The sequence below is a fragment of the Diceros bicornis genome, chromosome 6, assembly GCF_020826845.1.
Source record: "Diceros bicornis minor isolate mBicDic1 chromosome 6, mDicBic1.mat.cur, whole genome shotgun sequence".
NCBI lineage: Eukaryota > Metazoa > Chordata > Mammalia > Perissodactyla > Rhinocerotidae > Diceros > Diceros bicornis.
The window spans coordinates 34018522-34041684 of record NC_080745.1 but is presented as its reverse complement, the minus strand read 5'-3'; the positions used below and the strand labels follow the sequence as shown (position 1 = coordinate 34041684).

At 37.3% G+C, this 23163-nt stretch overlaps 1 protein-coding gene across 2 annotated transcripts in view; it reads right to left on the bottom strand.

The window, feature by feature from the left end:
- The window catches only part of MICU1 (mitochondrial calcium uptake 1), a 224122-nt gene that overhangs the window by 23657 nt on the left and 177302 nt on the right, over positions 1 to 23163 (bottom strand). For both annotated transcript variants that reach the window (XM_058543221.1, XM_058543220.1), the window contains 2 exons: positions 16488 to 16625; positions 4006 to 4114 (listed from right to left, as the gene is read on the bottom strand). In XM_058543221.1, coding sequence (XP_058399204.1) covers positions 4006 to 4114; positions 16488 to 16625 — 247 coding nt within the window. The remainder of the gene's footprint in view (positions 1 to 4005; positions 4115 to 16487; positions 16626 to 23163) is intronic.

Genomic DNA, 23163 nt, shown 5'->3' with positions numbered 1-23163 from the left:
CATAGAGATAGAGATTGGATTGGTGGTTACCAGAGGGGAAGGGGGGAGGGAGGAGGGCGAAAGGGATAATTCAGCACACGTGTGTGGCGATGGGTTGTAATTAGTATTTGGGTGGTGAACATGATGTAATCTATGCAGAAATAGAAGTATAATGATGTACACCTGAAATTTATACAATGTTATAAACCAATGTTACTGCAATTAACGAAAATTTAAAAATATATATTTAAAAAAAAAGAAAAGAAAAGGTAGGTAAAGTTCCATCTTAAGAAGCTAGAAAGAGAAAAGCAAAGTAATATATGCTGAAAATAAGTAGAAGGAAGGAAATAATAAAGATATCAGCAATGCAATAGAAATCAATGAAATAGAAAAAAACAGAAAATTAACAAAACAGAGAAAATTAACAAAGTCAAAAATTGGTTCTTTGAAGAATTTAACAAAATTACTAAACCCTTAGGTAGATTAAATAAGGAAACAAAAGAGAGAAAAAAGACATAATTCACCAATGTTAACAGTAAAAGAGGGGATTTCAGATTCTACAGATTCTACAGACATCAAAAGGATAACAATGGAATATTATGAACAACTTTATGTCAATAAATTCAATAACTTAGACAAAATGGGCAGATTCCTAAAAAAAGACAACTTATCAAAATTCACACAAGATAAAACACAAACTCTGATATCTATATTTTTATTAAAGAAATTAAATTATCAAAAACTTCCCACAAAGAAAACTGCAGGCCCAGATAGTTTCACTGGTGTATTCTATCAAACAATTCAGAAAGAAAGAACAGCAATCTTTCACAAATTCTTCCTGAAAATAAAAGAGAAAAAACTCCCCAACTCATTTTATGAATTTTGTGTACTCTGATACAAAACCTGAAAAGACATTACAAAAAAGAAAATTACAGACTAATATTCCTCAATATTTAACAAAACGTTAGCAAATCAAATCAAGCAATACATAAAAAGCCTAATACATCATGACGATGTTGGGTTTATTTCAGGACAATAAGGGATTATCAATGTAATCTACCATCTTAAGAAAATAAAGGAGAAAAGCCATAAAATCATTTCTATATATATAGAAGAAGTATTTGGCAAAATTCAACAGCCACTGATGTTTTTAAACCCTTTTTAAATTAGGAAGAGAATTTATTAATCTGATAATAGGTATCTATGAACAGTCTAATCTAACATCCAGCTTAATGGTGAAATATTGAATGCTTTCCTCCTAAAATCAGGAAGAAGCTAAGGATGCCCACTCTCACCACTGTATTCGACATGGTACTGGTGGTTGAAGCAAGTGCAATAAGGCAAGGAAAAAAAGGTATAAATATCATAAAAGAAGAGGTGAAACGATCTCTGTTTGCAGATGACGTGATTGCTTACAGAGAAAAACCTAAGGAATCTACAAAACAACTAGAATAAGTGAATTTAGCAAGATTGCAGAATACAAGATCAATATAAAAAATCAATTGTATTTTAATACTAGCAGCAAACAATTGGAAAATGAAATAAAAATTCCATTTATAATAGCATAAAAAACAAAATACTTAGGCATAAATTTTTAAAAATATACGTAAGATCTGTATACTTAAAACTACAAAGCCACTGCTGAGAGAAATTGAAGACGACCTAAAAAAATGGAAAGAGATAATATGCTCATGAATTGGAGGACTCATTATCATTAAGATGTCAATTCTCCCCAAATTAATCTATATATTCTATGTTGTTGTAATCATAATCCCACCTCTTTTTTATGTAGAAAGTGATAGGCTGATTCTAAAATTTATATGGAATTACAAAGGACCTAAAATATCTAAAGCAACCTTGAAAAAGAAGAATCAAGTTGGGAGGATTTATAATACCTGATACTTCAAGACTTTCTATAAAGCTACAGTCATCAAGACAGTGAGTATGGGTATAAAGACAGACATGCAGATAAAAGTAACAGAATAGAGAGCTCAGAAATAGATCCCCATTTAAAAGGTCATTGTATTTTTGATAAAAGAACCAAAGCAAACCAGTGGAGGGCTTTTTCAACAAATGGTGCTGGTACAACTTGATATCCATGTGAAAAAAAAGAAATATTGAACTTTACACCATATATAAAAATTAATTTGAGATGGATCGTACATGATATATAAGGCTAAAACATTAAAGCTTCTAGTAGAAAATATAGGAAAATATCTTCATAATTTGATAGTAGATAAAGGTTTATTAGGATCAGAAAGTAATAAAAGTAATTACATCAGAAAATAAAAATTTGATAAATTAGACTTTATCAAAATAAAAAAAATTCTGTTAATCAAAAGACACAATTAAGAAAGTGAACAGGAAAGCCAGAGACTAGGAAAATATTCACAAAATACATATCTGATATAGGACTTGTATCTAGAATATATCAAGAACTAATTAAATGGGCAACCTAATTAAAATGGGCAAAAGATTTGGACACTTCACCAAAGATATCTGAATGACAAGAACACAAAAAGCTGCTCAACAGAAGTCATCAGGGAACTACGAATTAAAAACACAATGAGACACCTTTATATACACTCTAGAATCACTAAAATTAAAAAAGACTGGGGCCCCGCCTGGTGGTGTAGTGGTTAAGTTTGTGCGCTCTGCTTCAGTGGCCTGAAGTTCACAGGTCCGGAACCCAGGAGAGGACCTACGCACTGCTCATCGAGCCATGCTGTGGCAGCATCCCATATAAAAAATAGTGGAAGATGAGCACAGATATTAGCTCATGGCCAATCTCCCTCACCAAAAAAAAAAAGACTGATACCACCAATTGTTGGGAGTATAAAAAGACACATTGTGAAAAAGGGTCTGACAGTCCTTTATAAATGAACTCACCTTCCTCTGGACCCAGCAATTCAAGAGAAATGAAAATATATGTCCTCAAAAAGATGAATACAAGAATGTTCATAGCAGCTTTATTTAAGATAGCCAACAACTGGAAACAGCCAAGGTGTCCAACAGCAGAATGGATAAACAAATTATGGAGTATTCACATAATGGATTACATTTCATAAAAAAGGAACAAACTACTGTACATGCAACAACATAGATGGATCTCAAAAACACACTGATAGAAACTTTAGAAAGACTGTACATTGTATAATTCCATTTGTATGAAGTTCTAGAACAAACACAATTAATCTATGGTGAAAAAATACAGAATTAAGTGTGCCTCTTGGTGAGTGGGGGCAGAAATTGACTGTGAAGGGGCACAAGGGAACTTTAAACAAATATTGAACTTCAGTTAATGTTCATGCTGAAGTATTTAGGAGTGAAGTACATTTATGCCTGTAACTTACTTTGAATGCATCAAAAATAAGAGAGATTGATAGGTAGAGGGGTGAATATATGCACAGATATACTACCAGGGAAATATAGCAAAAGGTTAATTGAGCTGGACATATGGATGTTCTCTGAATAATTATTTCAACTGTTCTGAACGTTTGAAAATTTTCATAATAAAACGTTGGAGGAAAAACTGTGTTTTCAATTCCTATGCTCTCTCACACTGCCTATACACACTGGAACTGAATTTATACGAAGTAAGCTAATAGGGTACTATTCTCAGAGTCATAGTTTTATCTTAAAAAAAAAAGTTGATACAAAAAATAAACCAAACCATTCCTTCTCACCAAAGAATGAAACGCATAATGACTTTAGTTTCACATTATATATGTCACGACTCTGGCTCCAATGAGAGAAGTTCCGAAGTTTCACACACTGTGCCTCAGCTTAGATGCCTATTTTCCAAGGCTAATCATTTAAAGATGGCATCTGCCTTGACTATAGCCTTTAGCACAAGCTTGCCCTCTCAGGGTGAAATGCAAGGCTCATGCAATGTCAACAAAACAAAACAAATAAAAAAACAATGTCAAGAAAACCTCACTTATTACTGTTAAGGAGGGGTAGTCACCTCACAGATTACAGATTCAATGTTTATACCTTTAAGAAAAAACTTTTGGGTTTCATTACCTTTATCAAGAGATGCCCCAGCCATATGGTAAAAGCTCAATGCAGTGTCCACATCATTAATATTCTTTAGGAAAGTAAAGAAGTTTTCCACTTCCTGAAATGTCAGACCCTGAAAGAAGAGAGAGCAAGGTAAGGCAGGAACCTGTAACTAAATGCAGCATAAAATGCAGAAAACTAGACAGTTATTCATGTCTATAAATCAGAAATGTATGCTATGTCTAGAGCAGAGACTGAATAAATTAGTCAAGATATGTCAAATTTGTACACAACAGGGGAACAAAACTCTAGAATTTTATCCTGAGAAAGGCAAGCTGGCTAATTGCTTTCCCCTCACATAAAGACAAACGCCATATGATTTCACTCATATGTGGAAGATAAACACACACACACATAGACACAGAGAACAGATTTGTGGTTAACAGAGGGGAAGGAGGTGGGGGGAAGGCAAAAAGGATAAAGGAGCACATTTGTACAGTGATGGATGGCAACTAGACTTTTGGTGGTGAACACAACATAGTGTATACAGAAGTCGAAATATAATGATGTACACCTGAAATTTATATAATGTTATAAACTAACATTACCTCAATAAAAAAAATTGACACGAAGTGGGTTACAGTGATGGCTAGATATCTTTAATGAAAATATTTCTAACTGTGCCCTCCAATTAGTCACAATATTTATTATGATACTTCTTAAATGAGCTGTAGCCATTTGATTTGTTATACATCTTAACAAGTAGGATTAGGGTCAGGACTTCCATTTTAATAATCTATTCATAGGCCAACTAAGCTTTTTGAGGCTTTAGCTAATTAAAGAATCACCAAAGTCAGTGATATACAGGGGAATGGGTTAGAATTCAGCAGAACCCAAGAACTTGGGAAGCTGTTCATTACCTCAGTTTAAAAGCTATGAATGAAGCAATTTGCTACTAAACTTTAATCTGATGAAATTCTGTGAATGAAGAAATTCTTTACAACAGATGGTCAAAGATTTGCTGATCTGTAATTCTACTTTCTATGATGGCTCAAGAGAGTAGTTCTATCAATAGGGGCTACGGAGATTTCCCTTACAGGGAGGAAGATCTGTCCTATTTGCCTATTTCCCACTTCTCACACAACATGCTGTGATGGAAATGAATACAATTTCTAAGAAGTGAATAACACTGGGGAGACACTGAGCTTAATGCCTTTTAATGAAGCATCAGGCCCTTAATGGATTGCAGATGTTGACTAGTTTCTCCGTAGTGCTGCTCCTCTTCTGATTTCCATTTCCCCAAACCACAGAGCCCAGGAATCCACATTAGGAACTCAGTAATAAGGAAACCTTAATATAGACAATCTACAGTACTTTCCTGGTACTCTCCAAACTGGGTCAATGGTATCTTTCTCATTTTATCAATCAAACTAAGGGCTAAAATACTATATATATGATTATGTCACATGATCTTTTATATAGTTTTTTCCCCTAGAATCATAGAACTTAAAAAACCTTTTATTGTGGAATATGATGACCATATAGAAAGGTGTATAAAACACAAATGTACAACTTAACAAACTGTTGTAAAATGAACATCCCCAAAACCTCAATTCAAGTCAAGAAACAGACTATCAGTGTCCCAGAAGCCTCCCTCCTTCCCCCTAACATGGCCCTTCCTAATTATAAGCCTCTTCTCCTCCCAGTGGTGATCACTATTCTGACTTTGAGGGGATTCATTTCCCTGCCTTTCAAAAAAAAATAGTGTTGCTATCTATGCATCCTTAAACAGAAATAGGAGTTTAATTATGTCTGTTTTTGAACTTTATAAATGGAATCATGCAGTATGCACTCTATTATATGTGGCTTCTCTCTTTAAGATTTGTCCCTATTTTTGTGTATATCTGTAGTTCATTCATTTTTATTGCTCTAAGTATTCCATTGTGTGAATACACCACAATTTGTTTATCCATTCTATTTGGGCTGTTTCCAGTTTTTGGCAATTTTGAACTGTGGTGCATCTGTATTTAAGCATCCATTCAAACACTTACAGAGTACCTACTATGTACCAAGCTCCATAATTTTTGGCAGTGAACTGGAAGGCCTATATTAAATAATTTTTTCCCTAATGTGAGGTCATTCTCTTGGCCTTGACTTAGGGCCTCCAGAGGTAGGCCTCATCCTTTATACGAATGCCACAGTATGCTATCTGATGTAAGCACTAGGCTAGAATCAACCTGGTCCCACTGGACCAGAAGCACAGGTTCTACAATATCACCTGCTTGTGGATGGATACACTAATACCATCTTCTTTTCCCTTCTATCAAAAGACACGCAGAGGTGGAAACAACCCAAGTATCCATCAATGGATGAATGGATAAACAAAATGCGGTATATACATATAATGGAATATTATTCAGCCTTTGAAAGGTAGGAAATTCTGACACATGCTACAACATGGACGAACCTTGAAGACCTTATGCCAAGTGAAATAAACCAGTCAGAAAATGATAAATACTATATGATTCCACTTATATGAGGTACCTAGAATAGTTAAATTCATAGAAACAGAAAGTAGAATGGTGGTTGCCAGAGACTAGAGGGAAGAAGGAATGAGGAATTATTGTCTAACGGGTATAGAGTTTCAGTTTGGGAAGATGAAAAAAGTTCTGGAGATGGATGGCTGTGATGGTTGTACAACAGTGAATACACTTAAAAATAGTTAAAATGGTAAATTTTGTTATGTATACCTTACCACAGTTAAAAAAAAGACATGCTTAAGCTTTTTTACTTTTCTTATTAAGGTGTGGACTTCCATAGGCAGAGGAGGATAGGGGCCTGAGTTATTGAAAGGATTTTTAAGGCTAAAAGGTTAACAAAAAATTCCTAAAACAGAAAGGCATGGTAGAGGAAAGGCTTCCTACTCTGATAAACAACCTCTAACGTTTGTCAGTTAATTTATTGTAAAACATCAAATACAATAACTCAAGATCAGAGTGCTTATGCTGAGAATTATTTGAGGACAAATGGAGAAAACAATCTGAATCGAGTGGCTATTCATTTGATGATTTGGAAAAATAGTGGAATACAAATCACATTATGCCATCATTAATAATAATCAAAATATGTAACATTTTTACTTTTATTACATAGATATAATAAAAAATATTTATTGAGCACTTACTAACCACTCAGCACTATGCCAGGAACAGTGAGGGAAATAAAATTGCATTGGACATGGGCCTTGATTTTATAGAGCTTACAATTTAGATAGTCCTCCTTAAAGAAAAGATGATACCAGTCACAAAATTCTTATTTCTCAGTAACTACCTTAGTAAAAAATCCAGAGGGTTATTAGAATAAAGCTACAATAAGACTATAACTTGAGGTTTGTGGATGGAAAGTGAAAGGAAATGCATTTTCAAGTTCAGTTGTTCAGACTAGAATGCTATAACTTATGCACAATCTATTGTCAGGTGACTTGAACCACAGACATAGTGGTCAAAAGGAAATATCCTCTTAGGCTTGGCAACAAAGGGATTTTCTTGACATACTATGGGGAAGTGGAAGGAGGAGGAGTTATTTTATTCTGTGACCAACTGTTCAACAAACTGGTTACCTATTTACCTTTGGAAAGATGGACTTATATAAAACTGGGCTCTAGATGACTAAAAAAAGAAGATAAGATTAACAGTACTTTGTGGACAGTAGAAACACTTCTTTACGTTGCTTAAAAATGAATTTAATATAAGGAGGTTGTTAAACAAGCAATTAGAATTGTCTTTCAAAACTAAAAGCAATTGATAAAATGTTTAGAAGAAAACAAAAAACCTCAGGACCTTGGGTGAGGCAAAGGGTTCCTAGATATGACACCAAAACACAATCCATAAAAGAAAAAATTGATAAATTAGACTTCATCAAAATTAAAAACTTTTGTACTTCAAAATACTGAGAAAATAGACAAATCACAGACCGGGGGGAAATATCTAAAAATCATATATCTGATAAAGGATTTGTATCCAGAATTATGTAAAGAACTCTTATACCTCAATAATGAGATAATAACCCAATTAAAAAAATATTTGAATAGATATCTTACCAAACAAGATATATGAATGGCTAATAAGTACATGAAACAATGCTCAGCATCATCAGTCATTAGGGAAATGCAAATTAAAACCACAATGAGACACCATTACACACCTATTACAATGACTATGAGACAGACAATAACAACTTTTGGTGAGGATGTGGAGAAACTGGAACTCATACATTGCTGTGGAAATGTAAGCATGGTACAGCCACGTTGGAAAACAGTTTGGTAGTTTCTTTAAAACAAAAGTTAAACATAATTTTACCATACAACCCAGTCATTCCACTCCTAGGAATCTCCTTATGAAATGAAAACATAGGTCCATACAATGACCTGTATGCAAATTTTCACAGCAGTGTTATTTATAATAGTCAAAAATTGGAAACAATTCAATACCAGGGGCTATGGGGGTTGGGGGGTGGGCACAAGGGGTGGAGGGATGCACTTATATGGTAACTGACAAACAATAATGTACAAGAAAAATTTCACAATAAAAAAAAAAGAAATACAAAAAAAATTGGAAACAATTCAAATATTCATCAACTGCTGAATGGATGAATAAAATGTAGTATATTCATACAATGGAATACTATTTACTCTTCAGCAACAAAAAGTAATAAACTACTAATATAAGCAACAAATGGATAAACCTAAAAAATATTATAATAGATAAAAGAAGCCAGACACAAAAGACTACATTATTATATGAATGATTTTATATGAAATGTCCAGAAAAGGCAAATCTATAGAGACAGAAAGAAGATTTATGGTTGTTTGGGGCGAGGGCGGAAATGGGGATTGACTGCAAACTAGCATGAGTGATCTTCTAGGGGTGATGGAAATGTTCTAAAACTGGATGGCAGTAATGACTGCATAACTCTGTAAATTTACTAAAAATCACTGAATTGTATACTTAAAATGGATGAATTCTATGGTATATAAATTATAGCTCAATAAAGCTGTTAAAAAAATAAAAAGCAGTTGTAGCAGATGAAAAGAGGGGTAAGGAAAATTTGGCTTCCTCTGGAGTCAGCTGTAAAGCCAGACATCTAGTGCTGACAGGCCATGGGTGAGTGCAAACACACTGTAATGGATGATTTCCTTGCCTTGTCTTTTAATCAGTTATAGCAAATCTACCTCCCAGGAATCAATGTGATTACCTGAGTTCCCTCTATGGGCCACTGAAAAGATAAAATAGTCTTCTTCCTTCTTCCTTATATGCTATGCCTCTCACCAATCTTATCATCTGCTCAATCTTCTGCTTAGTTTTTAAAAATTTTTTTTTTTTTTTTTTTTTTGTGAGCAAGATCAGCTCAGAGCTAACATCCATGCCAATCCTCCTCTTTTTGCTGAGGAAGACTGGCCCTGAGCTAACATCCGTGCCCATCTTCCTCCGCCTTATATGGGATGCTGCCACAGCATGGCCTGACAAGTGGTGCCTCGGTGCGCGCCCGGGATCTGCGCCCAGGATCCGAACCCGGGCTGCCAGCAGCGGAGGCTCACGCACTTAACTGCTACGCCACGGGGCCAGCCCCTAAAAACATTTTAATTATTTTTATACTAGGTAATATATGACTATAACAAAATATTATACAGTACAAAGCAATTCTTCCTCTAGCCATCTTCCAGTCTCCCTCCCTACATGTGGTCACTGTCACCAACTGGGTACCCTCTCAAAGGTGTTACTATGTCTGTCTTAGTCCAATAAAGCATCTTCCCTTTCCAAACCCCAGATTTCTCTTCCACTGGTGTCTGGCAGCAGGCAGGAACTACACCATGTCCATTACTTGCATTTCCACAAGTATCTAATTGTCCTGAAATATCACTTGCTTCATATGCTCATTCTTCCTGCTCACAAAATATCAGTGATTTCTCACTGTCAACTGGATAAAACTCAAAATCCTTAGGCTCGTATTTAAGGTCCTCCACAATCTGCTTCCGTAACTTACATTTCTAGCAATCTCTCTAAGAACCTCTAGGGTAGAGCCTAGCAATACTGGTTTTCTTGTTTCCCCAAAACCCTTCTGCTTATTCAAATCATGGGAATAAGGAGGGGCAACAAACAAACTCATTGTAGAAAGATTATGGACTCTGGAATGAGACAGTCCTGGCTTTGAATGCTGGTGCCACCTCTTAAGACACTGTATTATCTGAGATAAATAAGGCTCAGAAAAGTATTTTTCATCTGAAAAATGGGGATTCTATCCACCAAGCGGGATGCGATAATTAGGGAAAAGATAAATAAAATGCCTAGTACATAGAAGATACTCAGTAAGTGGTAGGTGGAAGTCCTTAGTAAGCTGGCAGGCTTATAACTATAGAACCCTTGGCAATGAATTTATTCAATTAAGCTCTGAAATATACTCTCTTCTCTGGTATGTGTAGGACCCTAAGGGATAGGAAATAAGGGAAAGGTTGAAGTATATGAAATTAACTGTGGGGAAAAACCAGAAATATAATAGGGAAGAAAGTCCATAAAACTAAATCTCTTAATAGTAATTCACAGCTTAGTTCTCCTTTAGGGGAAGCACAGGTTTCAAAGCTAATCAGTAAAACAAGCAAATCCATAAAGTCTAGTCTTTTCAGTTTAATGGCCCCACCTCAGATGCTTTACTACACAGTGATTTTGACCTAATAATTGGAGTTAATTAGAGTTTTTCAAGGGCTGTGCTAGTAATGTTACTAGAAACTGATATTCCACAATGATCATAATGTGGTTCAACTCTCAAATATCTGCAAGAATAAGTAAATAGGAGAGTCCACAAGAATATTATCCACAGATAACATGAACAGTTAATAATCTAATAGTTTTAATATAATTGCTTGATAAGTACTAACCCTGTTTAATAGTTAGTAGCAGTATTAATAAGCAGTGATATACACAGAACGCTCTTGGGGATAGGGCTATAAGAGGACACACGCAGCAAAAGCAAATACCTTTATAACCTCTGCTTGTCAAAATCCTACTCTGCCTTTAAGGCCAAGTTCAAATTCTACCTCCTCCAAGAATTCTTACTCAGCCTTTTCAGTTTGTTCTAATCTTTCTCATTGGTGCTCCCAAAAGATCTCATATCTTTATTAGGGTACTTAATATATTCATCAATGCATTTGACAAACATTTGCCTATGAGACACCATACTGAGGATGGCAAAGATGAGTAAGACACTGCTCTCAAGAGGCTCAAAGTTGAATGAGTTGCCTTGTATTATAATTATTTATTATCTGTCTCTCTCCACTAGGAATGATAAGTTCCATGAGGACAGAGAAGAGCTGGTTTTGCTCATTACTATATTCCCAATATTTAGAAGAATGTTTGACACACAGTGGGTGCTCAACAAATATTGAATATGAAATTATATAGTTCTCTGCATATTTTTTTCTTACTAGACTATTACAGACTATATATTTCTTGAGGAGAGATGATGTTTTTTGTTTATCTTTTATCTTTCTCACAGCACCTGGCTTAGTGTTTTGCATACAGCAATGTCTGCCATTGAAATGAACTGTAATTTTCAATTCATCTTTAAGTGGATTTGCTAAATTATTAAAGTTTGCATCTTCTGCACTCTTAAGCATAGAGAACCACCACTGTGAACTACATTTATGAAGTCTCAGAAAACTCTGCCTGTCTTTTAATGAGGAGAAGATGACAATTAGGAGGATGAAAAGCAAGGAAATTTTAGAGCTGAGTCAGGTTTGGCCTAGAAAAAGAATTCACAGGAAAAAGGATATTGAAAGGGAATGGGGAAAACATGGTAGAGAATAGTGACTAATCTTTAAAATGAAGCCAAAACAAAACATGTCCCCCTTAAAAAAAAAAAAAAAAGAAAAGAAAACTCTGTCTTTGCTAAATAAGAAACATGACAGTTAGAGCATGAATAAAGTAATTTTTCCAGGCATGGTAAGTTCCCCAATTCTTCAAGCTATTACTCAGGGACAAAACAGCGAGAGACACTGATGGAGCACAGCCCCTCCAAAGCAGTGGCTCATGAGCCTAACTGCACATTAGAATCACCTGGGGAGCCTTTTAAGCACTACTAATGCCTGGACCCACCCACTGACCTTCTGATTTAATTGGTTTGAAGAGGGCCCCAACAACCACATTTCTTAAAATTTCCCCAAGTGATCCTACTGGGAGACCAGGGTTGAGAAGCACTGCTTTAGAGGAAGAGTATGGTTAAAAGAAACAGAACTTTGCTATGGAAGGGACAAGACCTGGAATAGGCAGCCTTGGATTTTAGTCTAGAGTCTAGTTGGATCATTAATTTCTCTTTCTCTCTGTCACTATGTTCTTAAAGGCAAAATGACATCTAACAAGGCTGTTAGACAGAAAAAGAAAAATGGCTGTGAAGCATTGCATGTTCATTAATATGTAAATATTTATTTAATACCACCACTAGGACCTTTTAGGTCTGGTTTGATGTTTTGTACAGAACCCAACACAGAAAATGATCAACGTGAGCCAAATGAAAACTTACTGTTTTCATGTTAACAAATCCAAAGTGGAATAAAAGAAGCAATTAGAAAGCAGATAGTGATTCCCCATTAATGGGAAATGGTCCTAGAGAGATGGACCGGTAACCTTAGGAGCAAAGGCCCTTCATTAACTCTCATTTTAGTTAATTGTATGTTCACAAACTATTTAATCAACATGAGAGGACAATCAATCTTAATCTCCTTGCTAAAGCAGGCTAGAAATTCTGGGCCAGAACTAATTTAACACCCCAGATTTTCATCATCTGACAAAATTTGTCCTTTCACTTTAGAACTCTTTTGCAAGGTCATCAGGTCCTAAATTAACTCCTGCCAAAGCTAAAATACTCTATTCCTTCAAGGGAGATGTCTCCAACACCCAATTTATTGCTTTTAAATATAAGTTCATAATAAAACATGAATTAACCTATCATGAGAGGTAATTATTTTAAGGTCAAATTAATGTCTGGACCAAACTTAAAAATAAGTGTGGTCAAGGGGGCCGGCCTGGTGGCTTAGCGGTTAAGTTCATGTGCTCCGCTTCAGCGGCCCAGGGTTCACAGGTTCAGATCCTGGGTGCGGACCGATGCACTGCTTGTCAAGCCATGGTGTGGTGGCATCTCATATAAACTAGAGGAAGATGGGAACGGATGTTAGCCCAGGGCTAATCTTCCTCAGCAAAAAGAGGAAGATTGGCCATAGATGTTAGCTCAGGGCTAATCTTCCTCACACACAAAAGAAGTTTGGTCAAAAGAAAGGAATGCTTCCTAATACAAACACTATACTTCCAGCATAGAGGCTAAAAAATCCACCTAAATATTTGCAATCAATTTTCAAAAATTACAATTTCCAACAGATATGAGCTGGGTACTAGGTAGTGTAGAAGTTCTCTCTGAGAGAGAAGTATTGTCCTCTTGTCACTTTCCATTAATGATGAGTCTTTCCCTATAGCCAAGAGAACACCTTGGGATAGGCTGGACTGAGCTCAGAGAAGCTGACACTTCTCTCAGAGCCCAGCCTGCCCTCAGTTGCAGTCCACAGCCTGGTTCAGAGGTCCTTTCAGCTTTTCAACATCCAAGACAAGGAGGAAAAAGCCTAGCTGATAAGAATTGCTTTCCACCAACTTGGGGAAATGCTGTTCATGCAAGATTTCCTGCACAAAGACTAATAACTAAGAAAACTGAGACAAGCACTAGCAATCCTATTACTTGTTTTTGGTTATTGAGTTTTAAAGCTAGCGCACATTTAGGACAAGCCTCTCGATTCATGAGGCGAATAAGGTTAAGTGATTTGTCCATGTAAATCTCTGAAGCAGAACCTGAACTCAAGTCTTCTAGCTCCATGTCTACTACACCACGCTACCTTGGCAATCTCTCACGGATCATTTTTAGTGCCAGGTCAATTTCCTGGTCATGGCCAAATGGTAATCATTGTCAGGTGGAGAGGGTATTGGGCTGAGTATGAGAAGATCTGGGTTCTAGCCCTAGCATTGCTGTGTTTGTGTGTGCGTGTGTAAGTGATCCTTAAGAGGTGTGACCTCAACTAGTTTCTGCTTCAGTTTGGCAAAATCCCCAATGCTGACTCAGTTCTACCATATGCCTCTTTGTGCAACTGGTGTTGACAGGTATCAGACAGCAATGTCAACTAGTACCACCACAAATCCATGGTGCTCTCCAATCTCAGTGCTCTCAAAAAAAGCTCAATTATCTCCTCCTGAAATCTCTAATAATCTTAATATCAGTCTTTTTGCTTCTATGCTTGCTCCTTTCCAAACTATTTTTCATAAAGCAGAGTCATCTCAGACCTCACCTCAGGCCATTCTTCTCCTTGCTAGCATGCTCCAACTACAATAGTCTCCTTTCAGTTCCTCACACATGCCAGATTTGTCCTTCCTGGCTGTTATGGACTGACTGACTGTATCTCCTCAAAACTTATACACTGAAGCCTTAACCCCCAGTGTGGCTGTATTAGGAGATGGGGCCTCTAAGTAAATAATTAAGGTTAAATGAGGTCATAAGGGTGGGACCCTGATCCAACAGAATTAGTGTCCTTCTAAGAAGACACATCAGAGAGCTCGAGCTCTCTTTCTCAGCATGCAAACACCAAGGAAAGGCCATGTGAGGACATAGGAAGAAGGTGGCTGTCCACAGGCCAGGAAGAGAGCCCTGATTAGAAGTCTAAATTTGCTGGCACCTTGATCATGGACTTCTGGCCTCCAGAACTGTGAGAAAATAAATTTCTGCTGTTTAAGCCACCTGTCTCTGATATTTCGTTATAGCAGCCCAAGCAGACTAATATACGCCTCAGAGTTTTTAACATAAGCTATTTCCTTCTTTCTGGAGCCTCTTCTTCCTCCTTTTCTTCCTCTCTTCTCTTTCTCTACTTCCTTCCTTCTTATTTTAATATGCCCTCCAAACCCGACTACTCTAATAAAACAGCTCTCCCAAAGGTCACCAATTATTACCATTTTACCAAAACCAATGGATGTTTATCATCTTATTTTACCGAACTCTCTCTGTCCCATGTGATCCTGTAGATCCCTCAGTTCCTGAACCCTCTACTTCCTTGCCTTTGATTTCACTACTTTTTCCTCAAGATTTCTTTCCTGAGCTGCTTAAATGTTAGGGTTTGTCTTGTCATGAGTACAGCCATGTTTGGCCGTTCCATGGACCTACAGCGACCAGCACACAAAGAAACATAAAGCTGCTTTCTGTGTGGTGGGAACCGGTCCTTCTCCCACAGAGATAGTTGCAATTTGTAAGACTACAAGGCTCTTTGGGTGTCGTAGCTCAGGACGGACTGGCCATTTGTGCCGGGCTGGGACGCTAGCCAGGGGGCACAATGCGCGTACACAACTGCCGGGCTGGGAGGACAGCCAGGGGGCTCAGTGCACGTACGCAACTGATAACCACTGGTGCATGGGAACACCAAATGCTTACTCTGCAAACTCTGCAAATGCTTACTCTGGAGATTACTGATGCTATATAAACTGCTGGAAACTGAGGCCTGGTGAGAGTCTCACCTGTGGAGGGGATGCCTTGCCCCGGACCTCTGACGATCGGACTCCTGCCTAGTCGTGTCAATTGAAGGGACTCTCCCCGGCGCAAGGGCGTGGATGTTGTGAGTAACCGATCTGATGTTTCTCTCTGGGTCGACCTGGTGTTTCTCTTTCCGGTTGATCTGTGTTATTTCCCTTCGGTCGATGTGGTGTTTCCCTTTCCGATCGAGCTGATGTTTTTCCCTCTTGTTATTTGACCTATTCGGATCTGCTTCTATCTAGGTCGATCTGGTGTTTCCCTTTCTGATCGGTTTGTGTCATTTCCCTCTTGTTATTCGACCTATTTGGATCTGTTTGCAGACTATTGCCTTTACTCTCCTCTATAATAAAATATACATTCAGTCCATTCATTTGGGCTGGAAAGTTTCTTTTACGTTTCTGATCGAATTCACCGAACCTCTCAAAACAGGGTTCCACTTGATTTTGTCCTGGGCCCACAGTTCTTTTCTGTATAATACTCTCCTTGGGCAATCTCATCTGTTTTCATGGTTTTAACTCTAACAGTGTGTTGATGACTCCCAAATCTACCGCAGTCCTCTAAAGCAGATCTGCATATCCAACTGCCTTGCTAATCATCTCTATTTGGATAGTCCACAGGCATCTTAAACACATATCTACAACTGAACTCTTTATCTTCCCCTGTAAACCACCTTCTCTTTTTAAATTCTCAGTCTCAGTTCACAGTGCCATCCTTGGTCTGAACTAGAAACCTAGGGTCATTCTGGGCTCTGCCCTCTTCCTCATCCACTGGTCTTTTTTTTCAGGTATCAGAGATGAATTAGTCATAATCTTTGATTCATGACCCACTCTCATTCTGTTAGTACCTTTGCAATAATTGTATTTCCCCCGGTTCCTTTTCTTCCTCTAGGCAAAGACACCTACCTTTCCCTCTTTGAAGTGCTTCTTGAGCTGCTTCTGCATGGCAGTCAGCTTCTTGGACTGCACCCCACTGTAGGCCAGCAGCATGCCACCAAACTGCCTCTCAGTAATTTTCCCATCCACAGGGTCGTGGCGTTCAAACTGAGAGGGAAACAGAAAGACGTTCTTGGGGTCAAATGGAAGGTACTTTGACATGGAATATGGAATGATCAACTGTGTTGAATGGCAGAAAACAGTTGATGGAGGGGACTATATTTTTGAACTACAATTCTCTCCAAGATTTGAAAAAATTAATCAGAAACAGAAGATCTGCTGGGTTCTTACTCCAGTTCTGCCACTAATACTTATGACTTCAGGAAAGTCACCCAACTACTCCGGGCCTCAATTTCCTCATGGATAAAATAGAGCTGCTATAACATCCCACATACCTTACAGATCAGGAGCATCGTTATGGGGATAAAAACAATGTTAAAATTCCATTCAAATTCATAAGTAATATTATTAGTAATAAGTGTTCTCTGGATCATCCATGTCCCTGCTACTCAAAGAACACTTACAAACTAATTATTGTAAATTTGATCAATTATACATATGTGAAGCCACATCACTCCCTCAGTCTGTACTTAATCTTCTTATACACTCAGACCTCTAAGGATTTCAAAGAAGAGCAATGCATTTTCAAGTTTTCCCCAAAATGGTAATCAAATGCAAGCACATCAATAGAGCCTGAAAAAAACATGTATATTGTAGGATGCCTTAATTAGATATGCTTACTTACCAAAGCTACTGAAAAATCACTAAACATATTTAAATATGTAGATGGAAAGGTTAAGTAGAAAGGACCTCTAGCTAATCCAAGTAATATCAGAAAACTAAGATTTTCATTTAAAATAGAGACAAGAAAGTTATCTTAGTACTAGCTGCAGTGTTAATGATACTTATAAATGCATAAATAATAAAATGGCTAAAGATGGGTCCAGAAACCAATTAGAAAGTAAAACGATTTGAAGATGGTAAAATTTCCCCATGGTTTTATTGGAAAATAACAGTTACCAGAAAACTTTCAGATTCCTATGTGGCAGAGCATAATCCTGTTCTCATAAGAGGGGTATATGTAGACATAAGACATTGCTAAGTAAGGTGACATCTAAACACTTCCTGAATGTCTACTAGTTGTCTAGCACTGTGTTAGTCATTGTAGGGTACGTGAAAGAAGGAGAATACTCAGTTTCTGTCCTTAGGGACTTCACCATTTAGGAGGGAGATAAGACTGACATGAGACACAAAATAAGGAAGTATGCAGTCAAGAGCAAAAGCCTCTTTCAATTCTCATTTCTCCAGTTAGCTTGGTAAGTTGATATATACCTTAACTTATTTCCTCACTGGTGGGACTGTATCAGTGAGCAAGACACAAGAACTACATTTTTACAATAGCAACCATTTACTGAACATGTACTATGGGTCAAGGTACTTCATCCATATAGTTTTTCATTTAATCACTGTAACAAGCCTATAGAGTAGACATTAACAACTCCACTTTACAAATGAGAAAACTGAGGCAACATGAAGTTACATGCGGCAGAGCTAGGATTCAAACTCAGCTCTATCTGGATCCAAAGACTATATCTCAATATCACACTGTTTTGTCCTTCCAAGCAGTAGTACATATTCATCCTACAGGACAGCACATGTTGTTTTGGATAAACTTACACAGCCACTGGGCTTAGTCATATTTAAGTGACAAGCAAAACTATTTCCCAAAAAATCAACATCATCAATTTTAAGTGAAGGTCTCTCTTATAACTCAAACCACTCAATATTTCATGTTTGTCACACCATCACTTCTACGGAGTTGATTAATTTTTGACAACACCAAAAGTTTTCAGGATTTAATTTAAGTTTGATTTATGGTTCAATTTACCATCCTGAAACAAAATGGAGGGACTGATAAATTTTTTGCAAAATGGGGATAGTTTCTGCAAGGTTTAAATCAGGTTTTCAGTGAAATGTGATTCCCAGGCAAAAGTTGGAGATGTGTGGTGGTTCATCTATGAAACAAAGCTGTGGTCCCTGCTCTCCAGGCTATGCTTTAATAACTTGGGGTGCTCATTTTAGCCTTATCTGGGAGATTTCATAGCTGTGGAGAAATCTGATATATTTGAATTAGATGAGTTTTAAGCTTTATCCCACAAGATAGACTCAAGGCTGAAATGTTTCTTGTTCATAATGTTGGCAGCAGCAGCAGTGTGCTCAAGGCTTATGGAAGGCCTGTATTCGTCTGTTCTCCATAGGGGCATAAAGCCTCACCTCTCTTATGTTTCAAAGATAGTAAAGACAGTTTCCAGTGGAGATCCCCAAGTAACAATCTCAACGCTCAAATTAGCATTTTTACTAATGTTCTCTGAAAACCTAGACTTTTTTCTATTATTATTGTTATTATTTTGATGTGATTTGAACCTGAAAGGGCTTAAAAACTATAAAAATCAGCGTCATGTAGTATGGCCCACTTCAAAGTTTACTATCTCCTCTGTAATTTGATTTTGGGCAACACCTCTCCTTTTAGGTTTTTAGGTTCTTCTGAGGAAGACTGCCTTGTTTCTCAAGTCTTAATCATGGCTGGAGGAGGTGGGGGAGAGCTGGTTCTCTTTACACACAAAACTGCTAATGAATACTGACCCAAACTAATGTGCTAGTCATTCAACATTTATTAACTGAAGACCTATTGCGCTAAGCCTAGGGAGCTTCCAGGGTAGTTTCTCAAGGACTTGCATTAGGGCTAAATTTTCAAGGGCAATAGTTAGACATCATGTGGATCTAGGGATGAAGTGTGTATCTTAAGCCTACACAATCCTGTGGGTGCCTTCCTGGAGCACTGTATGAATATAATCCCCAAGGTCATGAGAGGGTCTTTGGGGAAAGACATAGGTTATTACAAAATTATCACAATGTAGAAAGCTTCTAATTGTATATTTGGAAGCAATTCAAATGACTGGCTTGTGTTTTACTTAGCCAAATGTTGATAAAGCCTCTTACGTTCCACTTCCATGACAATTAAGAAATTCCATTCTATTTGGTTCTATGGCACAGAATGTGTGCATTCCGGCATACCACCCACCATCTGCATTGTTTTTCTGTATCTAGGAAGAGAGCTGAACAGCCTAGCATTTTCTCTTCTGCAAGCCATTGCCACTTTCTCAAATGGATACAAGCTGTTGGCTCCCTTTTGTTCCCCAGGGGGCTGCAGGGCAGGCAAAGAGGAGCCAGAGAAGAGGAGCCAAAAAACTGTCCGCCGAGATTTTTCTTGGCTTTTTATCCACACTGTGCCTCTTGTTCTCACTTGCCCCTTGTTGAGAGAAGGAATAGCCTTTTTGGAGGACAGATGGTCTATATATATCTAGATGAAATGATTTACGGAAGACAGGAAGCCAGGAAGAGGGGAAAACATGTATTATGAACAAAAGCCAAAATAAGATTAGAAAAATAGTAAAAGGAAAAAGAAATCAGTATCTGCTAGTGGTCTTGATATGTTAAAGATTTTCATGGTTAATATATTCCAACAAATGTAAACTTCAACCTTATTCTCAACCTTATTCTCTTTCATAAAATTATCTTTCAAGAGACTATGTCTATCCCTCAGAGTAAATCCTGCCCTTATACAAGTATCTCAGAATGATAATTTTCTTGATAGGCTTTCTAGTTTCTGAACTGTACAATTCAAGTAATGCATACTAATCTCAAGCCACTGGGATGAACACATCGATGATTTTCAATCTGACAGAATTTGGCTTTTGAAATCTAACTATGCCACTGTTGCTACTACCAGGAGTCTCAGAACACTGTTATGCCCATAAAAGGAAAAATGATTACAGGCAAAGTTCTCTACTGCAAACCCACCTAGTGAGCATGACATATACATTTCACAGTTTGAATGTGAAATCTTATGTTTCTACAATTGGCAGAGGACATCAGAGAGCCCCAGGTCAAATTGCCTGGAGCCTAAATTTTCTTATCTTTAAATATAAGATGCATCTTCACTGTGAACACATACGTTTGTCTTTTGGCTGAGGAAGAAGGTCCAGAATTTGGAATGGAGGCAACATAGTTCAGTGCCCTCAGCAAGGGCCAAAACAATCCATTAGAGTTTGGGACCATGAGATTATAGATTACCAAACTAAGATGCTAGACTTTTTCTACTTCAAATCTAAGGATTATTTCCATTTTAAAATTGTTTTTAAGAAAGTTCAGGCTGGTGATCAAATCTGACTAAATGACATGAGTACCAATCATATAGTTAGACCTGGAAAAGGTTAACTTTCCAGTCTGATAGTCAAAATTAGGAAGATAAGACTGACGCACGAACTTATTACAGGATAACAAAAATCAGGGTATATTTGACTGAGGGTGTCAGGAAAAACATTTTAGATCTGGAACAAAGGGTTTCAAGGTTTGATCAGTCTTTGTTTCATTCCACAGAAGGTAATATATTAAAATGATTAAGAATCTGAGCTTTACAATCAGCAAGGCCTGGGTCTGAATTCTGGCTTGAATCCATACTTACAGCTGTGACTTTAGGCAAGTGGCTTATTCCCTCTAAGGCTTCAAAATCTTTCCACCAAAAAAATGGAGATAATATTCACAACCTCAAAGTATTGTAAAGATTAAATGGGATAATATATGTAAAGAAATTAGTACAGAGTTTGGTGCATAGTTAGCATTCAATAAACATAGCAATTAATATAAATTTTTTTTGTGTGAGGAAGATCAGCCCTGAGCTAGCATCCATGCCAATCCTCCTCTTTTTGCTGAGGAAGACCGGCCCTGAGCTAACATCTATTGCCAGTCCTCCTTTTTCTCCCCAAAGCCCCAGTAGATAGGTGTATGTCACAGTTGCACATCCTTCTAGTTGCTGTATGTGGGACGCGGCCTCAGCATGGCCAGACGAGCAGTGCGTCGGTGCGCGCCCGGGATCCGAACCCGGGCCGCCAGTAGCAGAGCGCACGCACTTAACCGCTAAGCCACCGGGCCGGCCCCACAATTAATATTGTTATCACCATGATATCACTTCCCAGGAGCTAAAAGCCTCAATTGATTATTCTGTTCTTAGTGAGTATTAACTAAGTTCAATTACTAGTTCTCACTATTCTTTTCATAACTGCTTTTGCCCAGTCTGTTTACAGAATACTACTTTCACATTTGATAAGCAGAAAAAGTAAATGCAAGAAATTTTATTTATTATTGAACACGTTAGAATGATTTCAAGATTAAACTACTTAGAGTTCGCTGAAGCAGAACACCAACTTAATATGTCCCGTACCCTGGCGATATATTACCAGACAGAAAACTTGCAGTAAAGGAGGTACTCAATAAATATGTATTGAGTGAACACTGACAGACCACCAGAAAATTAATTCACAACTCTCTGTCCTATTGTTGAGAGGATTTCCTACCTGAGGCAAGGACTACCTCTCCATTTCTCCCTTAACAATAGCTACTTCCACAATACTGATTTCTGTAAGGATACTCTTGAGAATGTCATTAATCGTGGCTAATCAGCAACATATCTGAGTGCTTACTACCTGCCAGGTGCTATCCTAGGAACTTACCTTATATCATCCTCACAACGCTCTGTAATGGGTATTATTATTATTTTATTTTATAGGCAAGGACACACAGACAGAGTGAAGTTAAATAACTTGCTCACACAATCTGGGGAGAATGTTCTCTCTGGTCTCAATTAAAACAATTGGTTTGTTCTTTATTTTATTTTATTTTTTGGTGAGAAGGATTGTCCCTGAGCTAAGATCTGTGCCAATCTTCCTCTATTTTATATGTGGGTCACCGCCACAGCATGGCTTGATGAGTGGTGTAGGTCTGCACTTGGGATCCGAACCCGTGAACTCTGGGCCACTGAAGCAGAGCACGCCAACTTAACCACTATGCTACCAAGCCAGCCCCAGTTGATTTTTTCTTATTGTAAAGATACCATGACTCATGTTTCTCTTTTTATTCAGTTACTAGATGCTTAGAATTAAGTTTGTGGCCCATCTCTAATAAGAACAGGCGATTTTATGACATATTTTTCATAATAACCTTACTCTTGGCTTTCCCTTAACCTCTTCTTTCTTTTAACTTTCATTTCTCAGTGAGTTTTAATGTACTTTTGTTTCAATGATTATATTTTTTAAGGCTTTCTTAAATCCTTTCTTGAACAAGGCAAGATATAAAAAATATATATATTGGTGTTTGACATCTAGGTTGTTTCAATTTTTGGTTCCAATACATACTACCACTGGGAAAAACTTCTTCTGTACTTATTTTTTCATCATTATTTTTGGGCTGACCTCTAGAAATGGAATTATGAAAAAAAACTATAGGCACTTTAAAACTTTTTTATTATGAAATATTTGATCTACACAAAATAATATACATAATAGACAAGTTATGAAGCATAATAATAATAAAAAAAAAAAAACACCAGGAACCTACCACTTAACCTGAGAGAGGAAGCATTAGCGTAACAGTTGAAGCCTGTCCCTCTGCCTCTCCTAAGAGGTAACCACCATTTGGATTTCTTTTTCTATTGTCTTTTTTTTTAGTTTAGAACACGTTTTTGTCCCTAAACAATATATTGTTTATTTCTGCTTGCTTTTGAACTTTTTCTTCTGCAACTTGCTTTTTT